General features: G+C 36.7%; 1 protein-coding gene across 1 annotated transcript in view; it reads left to right on the forward strand.

The window, feature by feature from the left end:
• SNTG2 (syntrophin gamma 2) overlaps positions 1-26028 on the forward strand; it is a 185131-nt gene that overhangs the window by 10447 nt on the left and 148656 nt on the right. The window contains exon 4 of the mRNA XM_035889921.1: positions 5665-5802. Within this exon, the coding sequence (XP_035745814.1) occupies positions 5665-5802 (138 nt within the window). The remainder of the gene's footprint in view (positions 1-5664; positions 5803-26028) is intronic.

Raw genomic sequence — 26028 nt, forward strand, 5'->3', positions numbered from 1 at the left:
AAGAAGACAGAGCCAGGCTCAGGATGGGAAGGAGGCAACAAGCATAACTTGACATCAGATACAAGGAAAAGCTTTTCCTCATGAGGACAGTCAAGCAGTGAAGCTGGTTGCCCAGAAAGGTTGATCAGCCACCATCCTTAGAGGCTTTCACCCTGGGATGATCACATAGTTGCCTTGCTTTGAGGTTGGGCTTCAAATCTCTCAAGGTCCTTCCATACCTATGAAGATAAAATTATGTTTTCTCTCCAGAACCTACAGGAATCTAACTACTCTGAGATATGGGACAAATCCATACCATTTTGTCCTCCACAGCATTTTTACAGATTGTTCTTCTGACTTGTTCACAGAACCCCTCACGCTCCTAGTACTGGAGAACCGTAACCTATCCAAATAGTCTAATGGCTTCATTATCATTATAATCAGAAATTTTTAAAGGAAAGAGGGTTAAGGTTAAGGATTTTTCTCTTAACAGTTGTGAAACAGTGTCAGTAGGTGTAAAAGCCATAGTATGCTAAAGCTGAGAAAAAGGAAAACTCCATGTGTATTTACAGGAAAAACATATCCGTAAGGGAGCTCTGTATAACTGATTTCAGAAAGTTATAATTAATCTCTGTCTTGTATCTGCTTCTAGTTTTACTGAATGGTTCTTTGTGTCCTTATGGTGCTAATAGAATCATTAATTTTCTGTGTTCTACAGCTGTGTTAGCCACTCTCACTACATATCTGCTGTCCTTATCCATTTGCCCCATGTTGGTCCATTTGTGTTCTCACTCAAGGCCCCTTAAACCTGGAATTATCAGCTCATCATAAAAGACAAAGGTACAGTTCTTAGGGTACAGTCCTCCTTCAGGTGAAGTGCTATAAAAATTATGATTGTTAATTAATTTTATTGTAAATGTCACTCATCCATTGTTAAGGCCCTAAATGATAATTTTCTTGAGCTCTTAATCTCTCTTTCATCTTCAGCTCTTTCATATCTCCTATGGCACTTGCAAGTTGTTCAGTGCAGGTGTCCTAAAGCCAGTCAGGCTTTCTCCTGGATGCAGAGGTTCAGTTGTGTGCAAGAAGTCACATAATTCTGAGTATTAGCATCAGAGACAAGTAGATCTGAAAGAAAGTGTCTTTTCTGGGATTTTGCCCTTTGAGAGAATTGGTGCCGGTGCAGAGAGAGGGTAAATCTGAGCCTGCTGTAGCTTGGTGGTCAGAGCACTGGCTATGTGGGACTGCCTGAAGTTCTTTTTCTACCTAATCTGAAGTGATGTAGGATAAAAATCAGTGACTCCAGTTCTCATGTGTCTTCAGCAAGTGTTCCAAACGTCAGTATACCACAGATAAGGAATTTCAACAGAGTTGAAGTGTAAATATTACTGTGATAAAATATTTGCCTGGAAATATAATGTGGAATTTCAGTTGGAAAAAAAGTTCAAATACGGTGCTTAAAGAATTGTATTTACAAATGAAGAAATGTCATTTATAAATGCCTTTTAACAGTAAAAAATTGAACTGCCATGCCATTCAAGCTATGGATATATTTATTAAGGATGAAGATCAGCAAATGGTGATTTCTGCTGGAGGACCAATATAACTCAATGCAGAGGATTTTTTAGATAAAGTAGGGGAAACTCCAGATGATCCATTTTTGTAAGGGTCTAAGACACTAATACTCCATTTAGTTGGCAGCAGTAGAGATCACAATTGTTAAAATGCACTTAGGCAGAGGGAATAAGAGAGAGGTTTGGAGTTACCAAGAATTTCACAGTTTAAATCAAAATAGTACCACTGCACTGCATGTACTCTGACATCTGCTCTGAATGCATAGAAATACATTATATGATTTTATTATGAATCTTCTCTGAATTTTCTGATCACCTGTGTAAGTCTTGAACGTTTTCTGCCTCTCTTCAAATAGTTGCTAGAATGAAAAGCCTGACAAATACAGCTCTAATGCATTTGAGAAATAAATGGACATAAACAAGTGAATAGTTTCTATGGGAAACCTAGTACACCTCAACACCACTTTTACTCTCTGCCTCATTTCTTTGCAAATTTTTTCAAAATAAAACTTACAGCAGTGAAGGCAAGTATTTTATGCCAGTAAGACTGAAGTATGGCTTAGAGATGCCTACTTTGAAACAGAATTTGCAGCTGTGAGCTTTAGGCTGCAGACACAGTGCATTGAAAGAGTTATGGTCTTTTGAGTAGGGTCCCAAAACGTTACGCTGAACAGGGAGTGCTTTAAAGCTGGCTAGGGACCTGCCTTAAGTAGTCAACACTAAAACCGATAAAAGGATTCATCTCCAATTGTAGCTCCCTCTAGAGAGTGGTTTTCTCTGTAGTATTGACAGGTTTTGAGCTTCCTTGAAAAAAGTAGATTTCAGTGTTTTTTTCTTTCAAAAACAAAGCAGTGACTAAGCTTTCTTAAAAGCAGCACAGCTACTGTGATGCTTGTGCTACTGATCTCCTGTCTCTTCCTCCCACCGCCTACGTGGATGTGCACATGCACACCACACACCCCTCTTCCTGAGGCTGGTGTCTAGAAAACTGTCAGAGATGAAAATCAATGTTTAATTTCCTCATCTGCCCAAGTGAGTTTAAATTTATATTGCCCTACCTATCATTGTAAGCACTTAAATCCTACTGAAATGCAACTCCCTATGCACTTTCCGTGTGTTTTTTATTAGAAAACACATGTAAATTTGGTATATGATCTCTAACATTACTACATCATTTTGGGGAGTGATTTCCACTCTGCAGTCCTCACTTTCTGATACCAATTAGAATGGCTACCATATAGACAGTTTTTAAATGAGAAATCAAGATGAACATAGCATAATTAAAATACTGGATATACATGAAATCATAGAATCGTTTAGGTTGGAAAAGACCTTTAAGATCATCAAGTCCAACAGTACATGCAAAGACTAAGTTCTCATTAAAAACTCCTTGTTTGAAGAAGCACTTTGTCTGGACTGGATTTGCCCGCTAGAGTTCTGTTTAACACAAAGAGAGAACAAGGGAATGTGCTGAACTCCGATTCAAAGCCATTTATAATGGCCTAAAAAAAGCTGACTTGAAAGGCTGAGAGAAATCTAGATTGATCTTATTGATTCTGAAAGCAAATAAGGTATTGCTGCACATCATCTTGGATCATGTCAGGTGTTAGATGGAGTGTGAGGTAGGTATTGGATTTTAATAGGAATAGATGAGCTTCGGTGAGACTTTCATGTAATGTGATGGAAAATGCTAAGCTATTTAATCGATCACTCTACATATTTCATTCGTTACTTGATCATCTGTTACAAATGAAAGTTCAGGGTTTTTTTCATCATGTTACTTCTAAACATATGTAACGATTACTAGACACCGAAATGTTCTGGGGTCAGGCTGTAGAAAGAGCTCTCTAGACTCTGTTCTCTCGGAGTTGCTGTAAAGCATGCTCTGGTGCATCAGCAAAAGTAACCGTGGTTGCCAGTCCAGGTGGGGTAGCGATGCACAACGCCTGAACAGCAGCAAAATGTGGGGGCAGTGCTTTTTCAAGGCAGCTCTTCTACTGTTTGAGAATACTTGCTGTTATGCAGCACAGCTTTTAAGCGGATGATGTTGGCACGGTCTTTGTATGTTGTCATTCACAAAATTGTATTGACGAAACATCACATATGCTGGAAATGTAAAAAATTTCAAAAACTTTGGAAAATGAAGACAAGTTGGTTTCCAAACAAGTGGGAATGATTAAGGCTTCACACCCTCACTGAAACTTTAGGCATTCCCAGCAAACACTAAGGGCAAGATTTATCTGCCCGGAATTAGACACTTGTGTCTGAGTTGTTAATTATATTTATTTTGTAAGTCAAAGTAGAGAGCTATGATGCAATTTGTTCTCTTCTAGATGGATGTATAAAAGAGATCAGGTAAATCATGCTTCAGAGGCATCTGTTGCTCACCACTGGCTTGACAGAATCTAAACATTTATCCTAGATGTGGATTTCTGCACTGTAAACCTTTGGTGAGATCCATTTCAAGCTGAAGATATCTACATGTGAATGTCTGCTGACATGGACGATGTCTGTATCCTATTATAATCCTGGAAATCTGGTCTCGCCTCCAGCTAGAGAAGGACCCGGATGTCCTAAAAAGCCTGTGTCAGCCTTGTATGTGTGGAGGTCTTAGATATCCTAATGTGTCTGAAGTGGCAGCAGTGGCCTTAGGTGGGGTCACGTGCTTTGAGCCCAGGGACAGCAGAACCACATGAGCAATTCAGCTGAGCAACTGCTGTGTGTATAGTTCGGTGCAAACTGAATTGCTCTCTAGGCTGCATTTTCCATTTCTACTGTTACAGAAGCTTTGACACTCAGTCACTGCATAGAGCTGCACCATGTCTAAATTTAAGTGCCTTAAGCTTAAATTCATCCTGCCTTTAAAGACCAAAAGGTTTTATTGACAATCACCACAGACCTTTCTCCCTAATATTATGGAAAAGAAAATGTTATCATGAAGATAATGTTCCATGTTTAATTTTATTTTAAAAGCATTTAAATGCATTTTCAAGCATTCTTTCAGTGCACAGGACATGTTTCTTCTTTAATTCCATTACTCTGTTCTTTACAGAGTCTCCTATTTAACAAAACATAGATGAACAACTTGACTGTAAATCATCTTTTACAAACAATGCTGCAGCTAAACCTTAAATTATGCTTGATTATTCTTCACTTGCATAGAGGAAAGAGCGCTGTTGTGGTAGTGCTGTTATATATGTTATAAGTTAAGAGAAAAATACTACTTTTAAATATGATCATCCATTTCAGAACAGGTGTGTTTGTCTTCTGTGCAATGATTGTAAAGCTCTAAAATTGCATTAGTCTGCTTGTTTTAACAAATAGCTATAAGCAGTCCTAATTCCACAGTTTTTGTTTGAGGAAATATCTGACTGAATACTAGTGGGAAATTTGCATGTAAGTAAATAAACCAAACATTAAAATAGAATTTGTTTTCTACTACTCATGGAGAAAACATTGTTTATACCAAATACTTGACTATCCTATAGAGTTTACTCATTACTAGTCCAGTGATGCTGTAACTTCAGAAATGTCTGTCCATCGTGACCTAAACAAATATAAATTCTATAACACCTGTATTTGTGTGTTTTACAGTGTGAAAATATGGTTTTCTACTGTAATAGAACTCTATATACTAAAGGCAACGTTTATGAAGGGTACAGGTCTTTTTCTGACGCAGTGGAAGGAACATGTCTAAGCCAGGAACAGCAATGCACTTCTCCACTTCTTGCTGAAACTGGAAATGTGCTCATGCACATTTATACATACCTATCTGCTTCTCATACAGTTTTGTAAGAAGTCATACAATGAAAAACAAATAGGGTATCATTCAACAGCAACACTCATTTGTGGAACAGTACAATGGAAAATATTTTTTTTTTTTTTTTTACATATTAATGCCTACTTCAAAGACCATTTAGCCCATATTTTACAGTACAGGAGAGGTTTTTTATGTCTAATCCATTTGAAGGCTGAAAATCAGACCGGTTTTCCACTTTCTGTAAGCAAAGCTCGTTTATATGCACTTTATGTATTGAATGGGATAGAAGTTATTTATCATTATGAAATGTTCATATTCTTAATTTTTTGTTTCTGTGCCTTGCTTTCACAGACTAAAACTGGTATTGCATTGTTGTATGATGAAGTATCTGAAAATGCTTATGACATCCGACTGAAGCTTACAAAAGAGGTATTAACAATTCAAAAACAAGATGTCATCTGTGTTAGTGGAAGTGATCACAGTGCAAATGTAAGTGCTTCTATATCTCTGTGCTTTCGACTGTGCACTTTAATGTCTTCTGCAGAGATCAGTTTATGGTATTGAAGTGCAAGAGATTATATTGGGTAATAGAAAGACATGTAATGACCAGGTGTTGGGGGTTTTGTGCATACTTACATCCTTGTGTATAAAAACGGTTTTTTGGCCAGTGCGATATGTCCTTCATACTGACATATGTAACCTTAACAGGAGAGAAAATGTCTATAAATACTGAGATTACAGCATTCTTCCACCAAATATTGTTAGGCCATTAAATTAAGAAAAAAAAAAAAAGGTATTTCCAATTGACAGCATTTGAAGAGGAAACTAATAGACCAGAGTTTTCTTCATTTGTGTATCAAGTACTGACAGGATGTCTGTTGAAGGGCACAGAGCTGGCTGAGAGAACACTTGACAGACACTTATTTCACTTTAATTCTCTTTCAGGCACAGATGGGGCTTAATCAGTGACAGCATGTATGCGGTGCTTTTTCCCCCCCCAAATTCAGTTATGCTACTTTTTCAAAAAACATGTGGTGCCCCTCAGCTATAGCTGTATTGCTATTTAATAATGTCACTAGAAAAACTGGTGGCATTTTGCATAACCAGTACAGCGGTGGTGACAAGGTTATGGATGTCCCCAAATAGTGTATCTTATTTCCTCATATAAGCAGTGTTCCTCCTAAAACTAAGTCCAAATTTTACTGAGTGAAATACATTTCATGAACTGTGCTGGTATTTGCTAGAGTGAACAATTCATGGCAGCCTCCTCAGAGAGGACCAAGGGAGAGCCTTTCTGTCTGCTTGCTGTATTGCACATGTCATGTAAACATAAATTCTGGCACTAGGGGACATCAAGTGAGTTTGTGATACTCTGCTAGTAATTAGGAGCCAAAAAAGTATATAGTAGGTATCTGTATATTCCTATGTGAGTATTTCAGAGAGAGAGAATCTGCCTATGTAACACAAAACCTTGTTTCATTCCTGCCATAGTAAATATTTACATAAACTATTTAATATAACACAAAAAATAATTTGAAATAGCTTCTAGTAGTTAGAAACATTATTTACTGGTTTCAAAGCTTGTCCATGGAACTCTGTGGAACATGACTTGATCTTAAAAATGTTTCCAAAAGTTGCATCAGTTGGCAACTAGTGGGAGGCCACTCAGTGAAGCGAAAGTCATGTCCATTTCTGGTTGGTTTGCTGAAATAAATATAAGCCTCTGTCAAAAATCATCAGCTTACCTATACTTTTTATTTCACTGAGAAGCATGAAAAACTGCAGCTTTTAACTGCAAACTTTGCTGGTAGTTCTGATAAGTTGTATACAAATTGTGGTTGCAAGAGTCATACTAAAATATGATGTGACTGCAATATATGGTGTCTGTGCATATAAGTATACATGATTGCTCTGGACTCAAAGGTATTTAAATGCCTTGTTTATAAACTTTCATAGAAGAAGAATCTAAATTCTATCCTACCTAGTCCCAGATTGCTTCTTGATTGAGTCAGCACAGGCCAGCTGCATCTGAGAAAATGTATCAAATCTGTATGTGTATTGATCATTACTCTTTGATCACTCAAGATAAAAAAAAAAAAAGAAGAAAAAGCAGCACCCAAAAAACCAAACGCCTCTCCCCCAACCACAAAACTAAAACAGTACAAAACCCCCCAAACAAACAAGCCACCAGGTCTGCCTCTTCCTTTTAATATTAAGATTTCAGTTGATTTTAATTTTGATGCATTTTACTCCTGCATGCGTACTCTAAATAGTATTTCATGGTCAAAAACAGGACAGAAAGACAAGCTCTGATACTACTTGAGGAGCTGGAGTTTGAAATTCTGGAAACTAAGAGTCCCTTCAGAGGAAGCAGAACTGGGACATACAGCCACTGTGTACAAAATGAGCTGAAGTTCCTTGATTGTGTTTCATAACCAGTAATGATTACACAGTGGCTAAGCCTGGAGAGGAGTGATTCCTGGGACTGTCTCAAATGGAGACACTTTTATCCAGGTGATAGAAATAGTGCTAATGTATACAAGTGAGAGAATTTCAAGTATATTTCAGATGTTAAATTAGGTTTGAATTGCGAAGTATTGTGTGGCTCTAGGTATGAGCCACCTCATACTGTTGTTAGATAGCATGGGCTGTCGTGCCAATCTGACCTTTCCTGGAAAACATTGTTAACTTTATCTCCTTATTTACCTTAAGTTTTCTCGCTGAAGAATCTGAAAACTAAATTTTAAGGCTCTGATGTGTTGTTTTTCTGAGTTCCTTGCAAGATCTCCCCAACATGTCCCTTTCTGAAAGTGTTACCTTAGATCCTCGTGGGCGTCTGTTGTCAAATGCTAATGAGAAAAATGGACTAAACTGTGGCTTCATGGCAGTATCTGCTTTTTCTATATTTTACTTTGAACCAAGTAAAAATTTTTGGAACATTAGTATTTAATATAAAGGCCAGTCGAGTGTAGCATGAAGGTGAACACTGTCTTTTTTTACAGTATATAAATTGCTAGTATATAGAAGCTCAAATAGAGAATTTGGAATCAGGCTGAGAAAGCTGGTAATTCTGAAGTTGTACATTTACAGCTACACAAGATAAATTCCAAAGAGATAAATGCTTTACTTTTCAAGTGGTTTGAGAAAATAATTTTCATCCCTGTGCTGTCTGATTCAAAATATTAATAGAAAATTGTAACCTGAAAGTCAATTCTGTAGCAGTCATAAACAATCACATTGTCTTACTGATTTATTCTCCTTCTTTCTATACTTTTTCTTTCTCAGGTATTCATAGTTAATCTTTATTTTACACATAGCCATTCATGAAACTAGTTCACTGACAACAAAAATAGAAATAACTCACTTGCCTTCTTTCTGTACTCACCTCAAACATGTGGGAGGGGGAAAAAAAAATCATTTGTTTCTAGAGTAACTTTTCTTCTTTGGTGGAATATGTGAATGGAAAAATATTGAAAAAGAATGTTCTGTGTCTACTTGTGTAATACTTTGTTCCTCAGCCAGTTTTATGGGATAGCATTCATGGGATGCGTTTGCTTCCAGCCTCCCTTTTGCTGACAGGTTCATGGATCCCAAGGAATGCTGAGGACAGGATTTGCAGCTGTGCCTAATTAGCTCTGCTGGTCCCATCCAGTTCTGAATGCTACAGCAAGGACTGGGAAAGACATCAGTGACCGCTAGTGCTACTGTCATGAGTTGGACTTTCAGCAATAGATGTTATTCGCAAGGATAAAAGGCTCTCACTGTAAAATACCTTTTACAGCCATCATATAGATCTGTTCTTGTTTCATATTTTGCCATGTGCCATTCATTTAGGTGCTATTTTTAAGCTCTAAGAAAACTTCACTTTTGATGATAAATTGTAGAGCTGGCTTTCTATAATTAGCATTTCAGCCCATTTCATTAGTTCTTGTTATCTTGGACTTGGATGTAGAGTAATGAGAGAGAAGAGCATGGTTTGTGAAATTTAAGGTGCATATAGAAGACATAATGTAAAGGCAGCTGTTTGTTTTCCTTAGTTTTCACATTTTTCACAGTAGACAAGATGGCTTTTATATATCTGTAAAAATCCTTCTGGAATTAGAACAATTGTGTGAAACAATATTTTCCAGTGTTGTATTATATACTATTACATTTATAAAAATAATTTTTATATAACTATATATTACATTTACATATTTTATATGATTAAACATGCTATCTCTCCACCAAGATGTATTTCAGAACTTCAGACTTGAAAAATCCAAGTGTTCTAAGCAAGTCTTCATTACATAGTATTGTGATTTGAGTGTTCAGATTCAAAGGAAAAAGGATTGGTGCACACTCACAGAAGCCAAGCACAAAGGTATTGACAGAAATAGTGTATTGAAAATGAATAGACATTTTTCACTATCTTCTAAGTATTTTTAACAGAAGGTATTTTTTTCCCCCAGATTTAAAGTTTAACAATACTCATAGAAGGGAATTAATTGTATGACAGACAGGGAGAGATCCATTTCAGTTAAAGGAGAAACAAGGAGGCATTCATTTTTACACTTTATGCTTCATTAAGGGATGATCTTGCTTTAAAGTTTTGTCATTCCACATGCTAAAATTAATTTCTGGCATACAGTGCCTCACTCAATATTATTTGTTTTTCTTCAATCTATATTGCTATTATCCTTCTTCTGCTGTCAGCCCACAGTTTTATGCATCTCCTCTTTTCATAAGCAAGGTTTTTTTTCTTTTACTTTGTGTTATATTTTTGTATCTTTTTTTTCCTGCTAATTCCACTTGCAAAGTAAGAAAAAGAAAAGTGGTGCATCTGGCTTTTTATCAAAATCAGTCCTTGCAGAACTGAATTGTCCCTGTGAGGGTCAGTGGTTGGGCAAATAGGTTTCTAATGCAGGCTCCTGGTATCTTGATTGGAAGAAGACTTTTCAGAGGCTTATGTGATTCTAATAGAATTAGAATAACAAAAAACTTTGCATCCTGGGTACCCAGTCATCCAGCTTCACAAGCCATATCTTAGCTGGACTTTATCAGAATGAAGCAAGGTAGGTGAATAGGGAAGAAAAATAACAAGATTAGTTGTTTTGTTGAATCAAAAAGTAGAAACAGTGCCTGAAAGTACTGTTTAAATCCCTGATGAGACTGCTATGACTTTTTCTTTGTAACTCAGATGCTAATAAGGACAGAGAAGAATGTTATCTTAGCAAACCTCTGGGGAATGGTCTGCATCGAAGTCTAAAAGTTAATTTTTTTTTAACCCAAGAAATTTTCTGTCTAGATAACTACTAATATTACTGTTTGCTCAGTGCCTGTTCTGCCATCACTGGTATGGTATTTTAGTCCAAAATTACTTTTAAAAAAGCTAATAATTAACATTTTCTATGTTTTTGGAAACTTAAAGTGGGTGATTAAAGAAACACTTCCTGTTGAAACTGAGATCATTCTTATGGAAAAAATACATTATTTAACCATTTGTTACTTGTTTTCCATGCTCTGGGAAACTGACCTAGATTTCTAGAAGATAGCTATCAAGTAACTCCTAAGGATCTTTATTATGAAGGATCATAAGCTGGTGTTGCTGTCACTTCAAGAACAGTTAAAAGTTTTTATCAAAAATAATGAATATGAGTATTCATCAGCATGAGAAAAAAACTTTATTATGAAAAGTTACATTAAAGCTAAAAGGAGTAAGTAGCTTAAGTAAAAAGCCTAATAAATGGAACAGAACAGAAGAATGCATGGTAAACTACATAGTAAACAAGGCATATGCACAACCATATGTGTTCTTTATTAAAACTGCAATTAATCTCTTATACGTGGAGCCATATTGAGTGTCAGGATTGTGGGACCTTGTGTAGCAGTTTAAAATCTTCAACAGTTAGGGGCAAAATATCTGACTGCAATGGAAGCATAAGGCTTTCCAGTTACAGAATGGGGGATATTGATGGGTTCCACCTCTACTGTTCATCTTTACACCAGCCAGCATGTGAAATGTTGCGCAAAGTGAATGCAAATGAAATTACTAGAGAACAGCTGTGTTCTGGCAGGATTTAGCTATAAGTCATTGTTACACAATGCCTTTTTACTTGCAAGAAATCAGCTTATTTTTAATGGGAAAAGAAAGAAGTATAATCATATCTTGCCACGGGGTCTTATATATGTTGTTAGTAACTCTGGAAATCCATATTTGTAAATGATCTACATAGACATAATCTGTATCATCTGTTCGAGAACAGTCTGAGTCCTGGGTTCTCTCATACCACTTTTCCAAAGAAAACTCATTTCCCAAATTAAGCATCTTAGATGTCAGTGGAGGAGTTCCTGAGGATTCTTGTGAACTCATACCAAGACTGAATGTGTTTCATTCGGACACATTTAACATGATCATAAATCCCTGGAGGGGTTTGTTACAGTCATCTTTACTAGAATAGATCATGAAATAACTTAGATTGAAAGGGACCTCTCAAGGTCATCTTATTCAACCCACTGCTCAAAGCGGAGATAGCTTCCAAGTTTGGGCAAGCTGCTGAGAGCTTTGTCCATTCGCATTTAGAATATCTCCAAGGATGGAGATGTTACCCCCTCTCTGGGCAGCCTCTTCTAATGTTTAACCACTTTCACCATGAAATGAAATTATTTCATGTTATTATGCTCAATTGGAATTTCCTTTGCTGCAAGTTATGACTGTGGACTTTTTTGGGGGTTTTTTTGGGTGCATCCATGAGAACAATCTGGTTCTGTCTTTTGTATAATTCTCCTTTAGGTTGGCAGGCTTTCAAAATAAAATAAGTAACTTCATTTTACTCTGTTAAAAAAAACCCAAAGACAAACCTCTAAAGTAGAGGAAACAGTTTTAATAAGATGAACCAACAAAAATATCTTATTATACCATATTTAGTAAGGTTTCTATGCAGCTGTCCCAGATCTTCACCAGCATACAAAAAGATCTGCTTTGTCTCTAGGCAGTGAGTGGCATGCCTTTTGGGAAAAGGTGAGGTCCTGTGCAATATGAGGACTTAAGTTTCAAAACTCTCTTTCCCATTGAAAACAATCTTTTCCTTTCTGTCTATGTGTTCCTTACTACAGCTTGCTTCCTCTTTGTGGATGCCATGGAGAACTAATTTGTGCCTTTCCCTCCCTTTCTTGAGGTTTCTTGACTTACTATTTCATTGTCTCCATAATTTGTTCCACTTTAGAAGTTACGCTGTCTTTTTAAGCAATGCAACTACTTCTAAGAATATAAAACGGTCTATTCAAAATTATACAGATTTGGGACTAAAGTTTATACAGGCACCCTTTGAGCAAAAAGCTTTTCCTGAAGGCCAGACACATTATAACCAACAGTAGAGCAAATCCTACTGTGATAAAGTTCTTTGACTGACACCCCACCCCCAGTGTAGTTTTACAGAAAAGCTGTTACATTATTTTTCAATGCATTCATTGATTGTTTACCTGGGTAATTATAAGATTCTGGTGGTTACAGTTGCTGTGAGGGCAGTATTAATGACTTGTGGAAATGCACAGCTTGGCGCATTTACAGTCTGAACGAAGTGGCTAACACTGTGACACATTTTTTCATGCTCCACTGATTTCTTAAGATTTGTGTATACTTACTATTTTTAATAAAGGCTGTGGGACATATATAAATAGTAACAGTAATGAGTAAGGAAGCGATCAAAACTCAGTGCTTTTTGGCTTCTAGTTAAGTGTTCTTTGATGCTTGACTGCCACATACTGGGAGAAGGAATCTCTGTGTCCCAGTCCTGGGTGATGGCACTGCAGTTCATCTGACGTGCTGCATAATACGTCATATGGTGTCTTTATGTATCCGCATAAGGCTACATGGCTCTAGCCCTATCATGTAGATGCCTGTATTGTTAAGCTCGGTGATTAATTGGAATCCAACATCGTCTCTCATTAGGGCTGCTGTGTGCACTCTCTCACCTCAGTATGGTGTTTCTTCTGAATTCCATCTGGAAATAATTTTGGCAAGAGCAGCCCCTACTGTAGTTTAAAATCCGTATTTCAAGGAAGAGAGTCAGGCAAAAGGTGGACTGCAACCTGCAGCCACTGAGAAGGTGGAAGTGCGCTGCCCATCAGTGGAGAAGTGAGGGTTGTGTGTGCAGAAGTGGAAATCTCTGTACTTGGTGGAACTTTAAACACATGCAGAACAATTTGCTGAGAAAGCTCTGGGGCTGGAGAGGTGGGGGGTGTGAGCTGAGAAAATCCTTGTCATGGGAACTCCCCATCTTGAGATGAAAACTTCCTGAAGGATTTCACACATCCTTGTTCTCCACCATATCCTCTTTTGTTCTTTTTGGATATGTAACAACCAGCAGGCTGTCTACATTTTATGATACATTTTATTGGGTCTCACATTCTCACAGGATCTATTTCTTCAATCACTTTTGATCTCATTACTTCCTTGTCATAGCTTCAAGAGTTGCTGAAGAGAAGGAAGATAAGATATGGCTGGTACGGTATCTTTATCTTCTTACCCCTTCTGGTTATCACACTGTTCCTTCCCTTGCATCCATGCAGGACAGGTTGCAGGTTTCTTTTTTGACTCTTCATATTGCACTTTCTTGTTTTTCTTCTTTCTTTCCCCTGCATGTTTCCCAAGGGTCTGGGTAGCAAACTCTGCTGTTACTGCCATCATTGCCTAAGACTGGCTTTTATTTTCTATTGTCAACCTGCCATGTAGTACCTGTAATAAATCTGACATCTTACTTTCAACAAGTAAGAAGTCCTTTTGAGACTACACTTTCCAATAAATGACAGATGCAGCTGCAGTAGTGGGAATAAAGTTTGTTTAATAACAAAAAAAGGTACTGTGAACTACTCTGAACAGTGCAGCGATGAATGATTTCTTTGCTCACATTTTCCTGTCTTCCTGTTTAGCCACTTACCTTGCTTAAGGAATAGGCTGCTATCTGTTAAGGTAATAGTCTGTTGTGGTTTAAGCATGGGGACTAGGTGGGCTCAGGTACCAAGGCATGTTTAGTCATGGCTGTATTTAATGTTGACTTGGCATCCAAGTCCCACAGTGGGGGAGATGCCCACTCAGGAGAGAAGCCAGTGCAGTGGTTCCCCACATGACCTCCCTGCCCCATGGCAGGGGGACGGGGCAGCCCGGGAGGGCACTGCTAGAGTCAGTGCAGTGGTCTTATGCTTACTGAATAAGAAGAAGGGAGAAGAATAAAAATAAATCAAAGTGTTAGCAATCTTTGTCTTCCAACCTATCCTAGGCATTGTGAATGGGCTTGTTTCTTAGAACAGTTTGAACAAAATCTGAAGAAGTTGAGCTATTTCAAGTGTTCTGGCATTTTCTACCATGTGCTTCAGTTTAATGTTTGGAAATAATATATGCATTAATACTTTCTTGTAGACTAACACAGAAAAGGGAAATATGGTACACGTAGAATCTCTTTCCAGATATATCAGTTTATTTCAATGAGTGTGGAGTGCCTCAAGCAGACTATCCTTCTGAAATCCCTTTAGTACATTGTTCCTTAAGAGATATATATACATATATATATATATACACACACTATTTTTCCTAATGAAAGATCCTTAACCACAAGTACCAGTCCTAGGTGTTAACAACCCGGTAATAGTGACATAATGGGCAGGCATTGACAGGTGGATCTAAAAATCTCACTAAAAACCAGTACCAAAAATAAGGACTATTATTACCTTCTCATAGTGCCCATTAATCTCCAGTCATGTTATTTCATATGAATGAATACCAAGACATAAAAGACCTTTCCAGAGATAAACTTTTCTGTTGAGTCGTGTTTTAAAAGAATCGAGAATGTCTTCTGTCAGGAGCTCTCATACATAAAATACGGGTATTTGACCATATAATTTCAAAATGAATGATAATTTCAGTTGTAATTTAGAGAACTATTAAAACTAAAGGATTTTTTTTCCAGCTATATCATGCTTAGTAGCTGTTATAAGCAGCATTAGACCTCCTGTTACCCAGCAGTTTCGTCACTATACAGTTGTTGGCATGGTGTTCTTTTGTATGGTGTCTCTGTCTTACATGTTTTAAAATCTGTGTTGTATCTGGTTTTCAATATATTCTTGCCTAGCATCATTCCTGGAGTTCTTGAATGTTTCTGCCTTGCTGGTCTTTATTTCAATATTGATGACTGAGACATTTTAAGGCCCTTTTCCCCTCATTTATATAGTTATAGGTGCTGTTTCACTCCAGAAAAATTCCACTCTTCTGGAATTGGATCTTCCTGGATTTCTAACAGCTTTTGGAACTAGATGTAAGCAAAAGATACAGGCTGAATTTAAGAACATACCACTTGCACTGCTTTCATCTGTGGACTATGGCCATCAGCATCTGAAGTTGGGGCAGAATCTTTTCTGCTTATTCACATCTTTAACAGCTTCTTCTGCAGTGCAGTTGTTTGGCCCAGTGCACAGAACATGATATTGCTTTGAAGTAAAACTGCTGTCTCTGAGCTATATGCTTTGATGAGACACAAACCCACTGGTCATGCTCTGGCCCTCCTGCGGAGTAAATGTTATTCCATGAGGGTTGTAGTGATGGAGAGCAAGACAGATTGATCACACCTAAATATTGCTTCTAACCCAAAATTTAAATTCTATCTTTCCAATGTTGCAGCTGTGCAAATTTCATCCCTAAGGAATGCTTTTGATTTTGTACCTAGCTAGCAGCTCGGTGGCTGCAAATCTTAGTCTTTCACGAGTAGGCTGCTTTTTTAAATGCAGTTCAGTTGCCTTTGAACATATGCAAGCTTGTTCAGTCAACACCTATATGCTCCAGTGTTCTCATGCATCAGAACAAGACAAAAGTTTTCTCAGACATGTGCAATTAGGCAATACAAATTTCCTTTAATACTTAAAGCATTACAAAAAAGTGAAAATTTTAGTGGCCTTCTTAGGCTTACAATTTCCTGTTCAAAGAGAAAATACATTTCCAAAATACGTATTCTTCCACTGTAGTACAAGTCCAAATTGAACAGCCAGCCTACCTGCTCAAAGAACTGCTTGACATACGAGCAGATCGAACTGCCTGTCAAACACTTAGCAGGTAAATCTGTCTTCTCTTTCCATTGCTGGTATGTTCGATACTGGTCAATGTATTTGTTTCTCAGAGCTATAGATGCTAGAGAATGTCATGGTCAAATTGTTACCCCTATTCTTAAACATAGCGGTAGGTATCACAGAGCCAGTACTGCTTTGAGAAACAAATAATAAAAACCTTGACAACTTGCAACAATAAAAGGTCTCAAAAAGATAAGAATATTTCATGTTGGTATCCTGGCCAATTACAGTTTTAATAATTACATTCTGTCTATTTAAATGTATGCTGAAGTTTCTCGCAGGGCACTTACTCTTCCTCTAATCTAGAAACAGAAAACAAAACAGGCCTACTGCGTGGTGTGCTATGGGAGGTACATAATTACTTCTGCTTTGTAGTACAGCTGGAATGAGTGATCGTTAGAGTAGACACATCTAGTACTTTGGAAGCCTTCAGAATGAAGAGTTTTAATGAACTGTAGATACTATTAAACGATATCATTAGTGAAACAAAATGCTAGTTAAAAAGCAAAAAAAAAGTATTAATTTCAGCTTTCCTGTTCAGATTGATAATTAGTAACACTTTCTAAATAGTTTTTCTTGCCTATAATGAAATAAAATTATACAGCCATCATACAGTCAAATGTAGCCCTGTATTTTTTTTTTTAGGGTGGGATTTGTTTTGGGTTTGGTTTTTTTTTCAGGCTGATACAGATGTCTGCATCACTTTAGCCTCAAACCATAAATACATTAGTCTGAAAAGAAAAATTATATATAGCCTGCAGGCAACTAAAAGGTGAAATAAGTTGTTTGTATGTTTGACTGAGACATAAACACTGGATTTTCAGCTGCATATGTGCATGAGATTATCATTAATGCCACAAAAATCTGGCATTTTTCCACAAATCTTTCAATTCAGTTTTGGCAAGAAGCTCTGGAGTAGAATTTTCTTTCATAGTTGCTTGCAAACCTATTGTGGTTTTCTCTCCAAATTTTGTAGTCATGAAATTTTGTTGTTGCATAGGAAATTCAGAACCGAGTCAGACCTAAAATCTGCTGAGCCCACTGTCCTTTTTCCAACAGCAATGTTTCCCTTGAAAGGCCAAACAGGACAAGAATATGTGATGCTTCTTACTTAGTGTCTTCTTGAGCAAAATGCAGTTTTGTATTAGCTCTCAACAGGTTTATTTCTGCTATATTTGTCTAATATCCCCTTGAGCACATGTAGGCTTTCAATATTCAATATTCAGAATTTTTTCTCACCAAAACCTCTACAATCTACTACACATTGCACAAAGAATCACTTGTTTTTATTTGTTCTGCTCGTAGTTCATAATAGTATCATTTGATGCTTCCTATTTTTTTTATTGGAAAAGGCTTTAAAAACTGATTCCCATTCACTGTTCTCTATGCAACTTACTGTACTACAGTAGATCCTCCTGATCCCCACTCTGTCTCTTTTCCTGGATAAAGGGTTGTAGCCTATTTTGTTTATTATTCCTTGTACAGGAGTGGTTTTGTGCTTCCATCATCCTTATTGTTTTTTTCTGAACCTTTTCTAGCAGTTTCAGTTATACAATTTTCAAGGTGGGGTGAACTTTGGACTTCCAAAAATGTGATGTGTCTTTTTGACCACTACCGAACACTGCACTGATGATGTCATGGGAGCATCTACTTTAATCCTTTGGTCTTACTCATTAATAGAAATGACTGATACACAATCAATCCTAATTCCTTATATAAATAATGTACATCACAAAAATAATCTCTCTCACTAACTTTGTTCTGCTGTTGTATTTTGTATGCTGTTTTGTTGCCTGGTTACTATTTTGTAAGACATTCTGCAAATATTTTCAGTTCACTTATTCTTCCTGTCTCAGTAAGAAGCAACGTTAATTTTACTGTTCCTACCTTTTTTTTTTTTTAATTTTTCATGAGTATTTTAAACATTGCAAGTTGCAACAAAGGCAACAGTGGAACTTCACTGGTGACCTTCCTCCATCGTGAGAATTAGGCATTTAATCCATCCCCTTGTTTTCTAACTTATTTCAATTAGCAATATATCTGTGCAAGACTGTTCGCTCCCTCACGGTTCCTATATTTCCATAATGCACCTGTAAAAAATATGTAGTCTCTTCCAAGATAGATCAAATTCATCAAAGTGTCTGCCAATTCTGCTCTTTGTTACAGTTTCTCTCACTGTCTAGAGATTTTTTTTTCCCCTATAGTTTGTTCTAATTTGTTTAGTGCAGTCCTTAAGTTTCCTAAGCCTTAACTGGAACCTGTTATAAAAACATGGGATTTTATTTTCAATGTTGTAGTCTTCATGTATTAAGGCTTTATTGAGAAGTATCAATCCAGTGCCCCTGCTTTGATTCATCCCCAAGTTCCTTTAAGACGAGGGTGAATCCTGTCTGACCCTGGTGATTTGCTACTGTTACTTAGTCAATTTGCTTCTAAAGTGGTTTCAAATTCAGACAGATCCATACATCCTTTGTGCTACAAAGAATCTTGGAGGAACATCTCTAGTTTCTTTCACACTAATAAAAAGTGTTCCTTTATCTTCCCTTCAGTAACCTTATTTTCTCTGAGTATACTCTTTATATCTTGATCATAAATCGGTGCCGCGGTTTCTTTGGCAGACCTCTGCTCCTGATAGATTTGAAGATTCATTATTAATTTTTATTCTTTTTGGCAGTTGTTGGAACTCACTTTACTGTTACTGCCCAATTCTGGTGTTCAGTTATATTTTCTTATGTTCCTTTTACTTGTCTTCATTTGAATATGATGGCCATCAGTCTTTACATGTAATAACCTCTCTTAACCTCCTCTTTAGCCATGCAGTTTTCCTTTTCTCTCAATTAAGCATTTCTAATAAGTGGCATTCATTGACTCTGTGCTTCCAGTGTGGCACCCTTGCGTACTCTTCACACTGCTTATAAAGTTTTAATTTTCTTAGCCGCCCGCTTTATTTTTCCTTTCAAGAGGATTCTTCACTTTTGCATAGTTGCCTTCTTGGGATCACAGTTGCATAAATGCTGAATGTAAAGTACCTAGCACTTGCTATTACAGAGTACTGTTTCAGCAGTAAAAATTTTAGCTAAATTCTGCATGCTGTACTCAAGACTAGGGCAAGTCTGCTTTTTGTTGACGGCATTATATCTTTATGTGTATCTGTCCCATCTACCGGAGGTAAAGTGAAGTCTGTTACTACTGTTACATTTCTCATTCCTGTTGCCCCTTTGCACATCTCACTGTTATCGTCCTAGTTGAGTGATCAGTAATACAGACTCTTGCTTGCATTTAACCTGGAATCTGTTGTTTTACTTGTTGAGGTAATTGGGTTATTAGGGGTTCTTGAGTCTAAATTCCCTGTAGCACAAGGCATTTACTGCGCTATTTATGTAGCCTATTTTACCTTTCTTAGATAATTTGCATCCCAGTATTAGAATTTTTTCTACCTCTCTAGAGTGTTTATACCTCTGTTTAGTTCAGATTTAGTGCAGTTTTGGTTTTGTTCTTGCCACTCTGTTTTACATTTCCTGTTTGTCTTATTCCTTCCCTGACTGTCCTTCACTTCAGGATACAGAATATCTTTGTGTATATCCATAATAGAAGCATTGTTCATAATTACACTGTTGTCTGTACCTGACAACTTTTCCAATGGTACAGTTTAAAACTTCAGTTATGGCCTTCCTGAATTTTAAATACTAGCAGTTCAAATGAAGCCTGTGCCTCCTGTACAGGCTCCCTTTTTTGCAAAAATGCCCCCATTTTCTGATTAATCTGAATCCCTGTTCCTTGAGTCATCTCTTTAGTTGGGCTTTAAAACCTTACTTGTCTACCCAGACCTGCAGGGACTACTGGAAGAGTTTTGGAGAACCTTACTATAGAAGTCCAGGTCTCTAGCTTCCCTTCTTGCTACCTAATTTTCATCCCTAGGATTTATTTCATGTGGTTCCCTACATTTTTGGTACAAATGCAGACCAAACCTCCTTGGTGCTTCTTAGGCTAAGCAGGATTCCTGTGTTTGGTCAAACATTTTGGAGTCTTCTCCCTGGAGTCATAAACATATCTGTCTTTTTGCCTGGTGGTCATCTACCACCATTAGAACTGTCTGGGATCACTGCTTTAAGAAGGGCATTCTCACATCATTCTCATGGTGTTCTCACATCATTGATGTCATCCATTATGAGAACTCTCAATGGAATTACTTCCTGCATCACCAACTTGTTGCATCCTGCCGGAAGATGTGACTTGGGTTCTGCTAATGATGTTCCTGAAAATCTTCTCAATGAGCTGGATACATACACCCTCTTCCTCAGGAGGGTACTCAGATCTTTGTTACTAACACAGTAAACTGGATAACTCTCATTTTCCATGAACTCTGCTTCATTTATTCTATGATAGAAGATGGAAGGACAGCCCTTTGAAGCAGATTTCTGTTTTCAAGAGATTTGCAGCTTTCTCTTTCTGTTGTTGAGTACCAGCAAACAGTAAAGGTCTGCCAGGCTTTTCCCAGCTAACACATTCTCTGGACAGCCAGATGTTTGCTTCTGTCATTGCTTTTGCCTCCTTGCTTTACACCCGTGGCTGGGCATTGACATTCTTCCCAATTTCTGTTCCCTATACATTATTTTCTGAAAATTTCAGGTTATCTTCAAAGTACTTGCCTGGTATCAAATATTTGATGGAAACTTCATTCTGTCACCACTATAAATGAACATCAGTTCTCTGTTTTAGACTGCATTTGAAGCATACTGTATGTGCACGCAGTTGTGTTTTCACAGAGGTCTTCTTAACCATGCTGAAACCTGTCAGTTGGGTATTTAACCCACATTTGTATAGAAGGTTAGGTTTTAATACAAAAGATTCTTGATAAAATATCATCAATTAGTCTTGTCCTCCCAACTCTGCACAACTGACAGCCTGAAGGAAAAAACAGAGGCAAGCAGGTAGAATTACCAGTAAATTAGTCCACATTCAGGACTTGTGTTAGCAGTAGTCACTCAAGTGCACAACCAGCAAATTCTGCTTTGGCAGGTAGAGTTGTTAGTTGGATTTACTTTCACAAAACCTGAGTTTGGCTAAACTTTTGACTCACAATTTTAAGAATATGTTTGTACCAGTATTAGTGTATTTAATATATATTTTGTAAAATGATTTATTAGTGTGATGCTGTTAGACTTGTATCTATAGTGCAAGCTATAGAAGTATCGTCATTTAGAGTATATTAAGAGAATTTTTTTTTATGTTCTTTGGACCAAGGACTTTGTCTCACTTGGTGACAGCTGTCAGAATGTTACATGCTCTTCTATCAGAATTTAAATAAAATCTAGTACTACATGGTACATCATTTTACATACATGTTTTTATTGTCCATGACTACCAATGATACTGGTACTAGTAGGGATAATTAGAAATACTTTAAATTAAATCTGTGCATGTATTTAATGTATATTGGTGTCCTTTTTCTTTCTGTGCAATTATTGCAAAATCCATCATACACAGGTCTATGTGACTTGATCTTTACTAGAAAATAAAACACAGCCATATCACACATTTAACATCGGCCACAGTTGTCTGTACTGTATGTGAGTGTGCTCCCTGGCTACATTTTGACTTGTGCCTAATTGTCTGTATTGGGTTTTGGTGTACTCTCTGCTGTGGTTTTGGCCAACGTCAGTTATAACTCTCTTGAACAATGCCTGAGACCAAATCAGGAGATGGCATATGTCATGTAGTGTCCCAGTTAGGCAGTTTGGATGGTAGTCATAATGTTTTCAAGGAAAGAAAATTTAGTACTGTGGATGGGAGTTTTACTGTGTTGCTTTGCTGGAGAAAATCCTCCAGCCTGCTTTATTTTAGCATAGACATGGCTTGTGAGATTGGAATTGTAAGACAAATAGTCTGTTCTTTGGTTTGAAGGAGAAGTGAAAAATACCTTCCAGAATTTTGAGTTATGAGATGGGGAAGAACTAAGAGAAGAAAGGTCCGGAGAAGAGAACAGGGCCACTGCAGGATAAGTTAGAGGGGACAGAGAGAAAAGATTAAATAAAAGAGAAAAATTACTGTATACCACGTTTCCCTCCAAACCCCGACATCAAATTTGATAGTGTCATGCTTCCAACAGTTATCTAATGTTGAATCTCCTCTATATTACCCACGGACTTTTTTTTCTTTTTTTTTTTTGGCTAGTAATGAGCATCTATATTATGAATTTAAAGGCCCAAATGAAGGTCTAAATGGAAACTAGCCTATAGTGAACCATGTGAATTTGTGTTTTTTCCTCCAAAACTGTTTTTTAATTTCCTTTAAAATAAAGTTGCGAAGTCAAATGTTAGAAAGTTAGAAGTACGCAGGCTATTGTCTCTTGACTTTTAGCTTTGTGTTGTCTTTTGTGTTGGAAGATAGCAGGGAATGAGTTGGGGGGTTACAGGAAGGAAAGGCTATTCTGAATATCTAGTGGTGAATGGTCCTTGCCCTGAAATACAGGTGCAATATAGTCCTAGATGTGTCACTTATGTAAACTAACACCAAATTAACACTGCTGATCAGAAATGAGGTGCATCTTCTCTTCTAATGTGAAATTATGATGTGTTAAAATGCTGGATGTTCAAAGGTAAAGCTGAAGCTGGTCAATAAGATGCTTTGAACAGATAAATTTCATACAGATACTTAGAAAAAGCATTTAGGCATTTCAAATCACTAAACCAGAATTATTGTCCCTAAATCTTTGTGTGCCTCCATTCTTGTTCTGTACAATGAGGATACTTTTGGCAGATTGTGAAACTGATTTCATTTATGTGGATGTAGCTAAATATTGTACTGCTTGCTAGCATAAAAAAAGCCCATGAGTATTTTAGTAATAATACTTTTAGAATGTCATGGTTGAACCCCAGCCAGCAACTAAGCCCCACGCAGCCGCTCACTTACTCCCCCATAGTGGGATGGGGGAAAGAATTGGAAGAGTAAAAGTGAGAAAACTCACGGGTTGAGGTAAAGGCAGTTTAATAGGGAAAGCAAAAGCCACATGCACAAGCAAAGCAAAACAAGGAATTCATTCGCTACTTCCCATCAGCAGGCAGGGATTTACCCATCTCCAGGAAAGCAGGGCTCCATCATGCGTAACAGTGACTTGGAAGGCAAACGTCATCACTCCAAACATGCCCCACTTCCTTCTTCTTCCCCCAGTTTTATATGCTGAGCATGATGTCATATCATCGGGAATATCCCTTTGGCTGGTTGGGGTCAGCTGTCCTGGCTGTGCCCCCTCCCAGCTTCTTGTGCACCTGGCGGAGCATGGGGAGCTGAAAACTCCTTTGTTGTCCGAAAAGCAGATTCATGGCCCAGTGTGCAATAAGTCAATTGTCACACACCATGACTGGTCTAAGCACTACTTAGCAACAACTAAAGCATCGGTGTGTTATCAACTTTATTGTCAAGTTAAATCCAAAGCACCGTGCTATGCCAGCTAGTAGGAAGACAATTAACTCTATCCCAACCGAAACCAGGACATAGAACTAAATTATATTTGTGTTCATGAAATAACATAACAGATTATATTTTAAATAAAGATTAAAAAAATATATATCTCTACACTGTAAGGTCTCAAGGCTGTATTACTATTTAAAAAGGTTTAAAACCTTGTGAACCAGTTTTACTGTTATTCCATAATGGAATGGATGGTTCATTGCAGATTTACAATCATCTGACCTTAAAACACTGTAATGTAATGAAGATCCATGGCTCTAGTTACATGTTTTCAATATTCACCTAATATTTTCTTCTAATCTTCTGGAACTGTACACTGTTCAATTCTTTTAAAATCCAAAATCAATAAAAAAATCTATTTATAGAAAATGAAATGTGGTGTTTGGTCTTGTATGACCACTAGTCAGAGTCATAGCAAATGTTATATGATAGAAGGATTGAAATAAGTTTGTGTAAATTACCTTGATTATGACACTTGCTTATGCTCAGCTTTTGCCATTTTATTTTTCAATTTGAACATCTTCAGGTTTTACATTTTTTAAACGTAGCTCTAATTAAAAAAAGCTGCTGTGTAGGAAATGTTTAGGTACATGTTTAATAGCTTCTTCCAAAGTGTCCTTTAATAGGAATATTTGAAGCCCGGTAATAAGCAACTCTATGAACTATTAAAATATAAATATCAAGATTGTTACAATATGTTATGCAAATAGATTGTAGTGCTAGAAACTCAATTATATCATCAGTTTTGTAATCTGAAATGTACTTATCAATGATATGAAAATACACTTTATAGTTGGATGTAAAAGATGCCAATAAATAATACAATGCTTGTCTTTTATAAAATGGCTAAAGGTAGCCATGTAGTGTATTTGTATTTCTTGTCCAATAATGCTAAAGCAATCTAAACTGTCAAAATATTTATTCCATCATCCCTATGTGATGGGATATATTGGGATAATTTGTTTACAGAGTGTAAGTATAGGTGGAGAGAAACATGAATTAAATAAACAGAGAGGATTTATGCCACAGAAAATTACTCTTGAGGATGAGTCACTGAATTTAAAGGTAGAGATACAGTCTAATTCAGATTGGATCTGATCTTTCCCAGTGCATATAATAATATTGATCAAAAGTTTTGATGCAGTTCAAAATGAAGAAAAGAACATATGAAACAATTTGAATTAGCACAGATTTCAGTAAAGCTTAATTACATCGTCTGAAATTGAATCATGTAAACCTTTTGATATAAATCAGGTACCATGTGTTGCAGTACTAAAGATTTCCATTTTTAGCCGAGTCTGGTGTAGTCTAATATTCACGGAAACAGAAGAGAGAAATTTTGAAAATGTATGAAAGTATTCTTAACTTTTTTTTTTTACCATATGCATTAGTTTTACCCTCCTAAAATGAGACTGAAATTTATGATTTACTGTATTCCCCTTTCCCCTGAGTCAATATGAACATAAGTCTAGTAAGGCAAGTTTTTGAAAAAAAACTAAAAATAACTTGTTAATATAAGATTATGGGCTTGACTATTGAAATAAAAATTTGCATTTGTCTGAATTAGTGAAATAATAAAATACCCCATCGGGAAGTATATATATAGAGGAGTAATCTCATATCTAATTTCTCATGTACAGAAAAAGAAAAAAAAATTATCTTACATGTTCAGAATTGCTGTTCTAGGTGGTGAAAGATGGCATTCTATGTAGTACTGTTCAGCATGTTGCAAAAAAGTTCCCTTCAACTCTATAATTATTATCAAAAGATGAAGTGCTGTTATTATGTTGTCAGGCACCAAGATTTCCACATTAATGAAATGTCAAATTCAGCATACTATTAAACATATAATAGGTTACTGTAGAAAAATATTGATAAATGTTTATCTTCTTTATGCACTGAAACATGAAATGCAAGAAAATAACCATTTGAAGGAGACTATCACTAAAAGTCTTTTGGCATATGCTGCAAAGAATTGGTATAGGTCTGAGGATATAGATTAGAAAACATTGGTATTTGTGATTGAAAAATGAGAATAAATATCATGTGCATACATGATAGCAGTTAAAGAATGTAAATCAGCTATGAAAATGCACATTTCAGCTCTTTATATAGTTTCTTATTTGCTAAACATTTGCCAAAACAAAGCAA

Source organism: Egretta garzetta, unplaced genomic scaffold, assembly GCF_000687185.1.
Source record: "Egretta garzetta isolate BGI_Z169 unplaced genomic scaffold, ASM68718v1 scaffold62, whole genome shotgun sequence".
Lineage (NCBI taxonomy): Eukaryota > Metazoa > Chordata > Aves > Pelecaniformes > Ardeidae > Egretta > Egretta garzetta.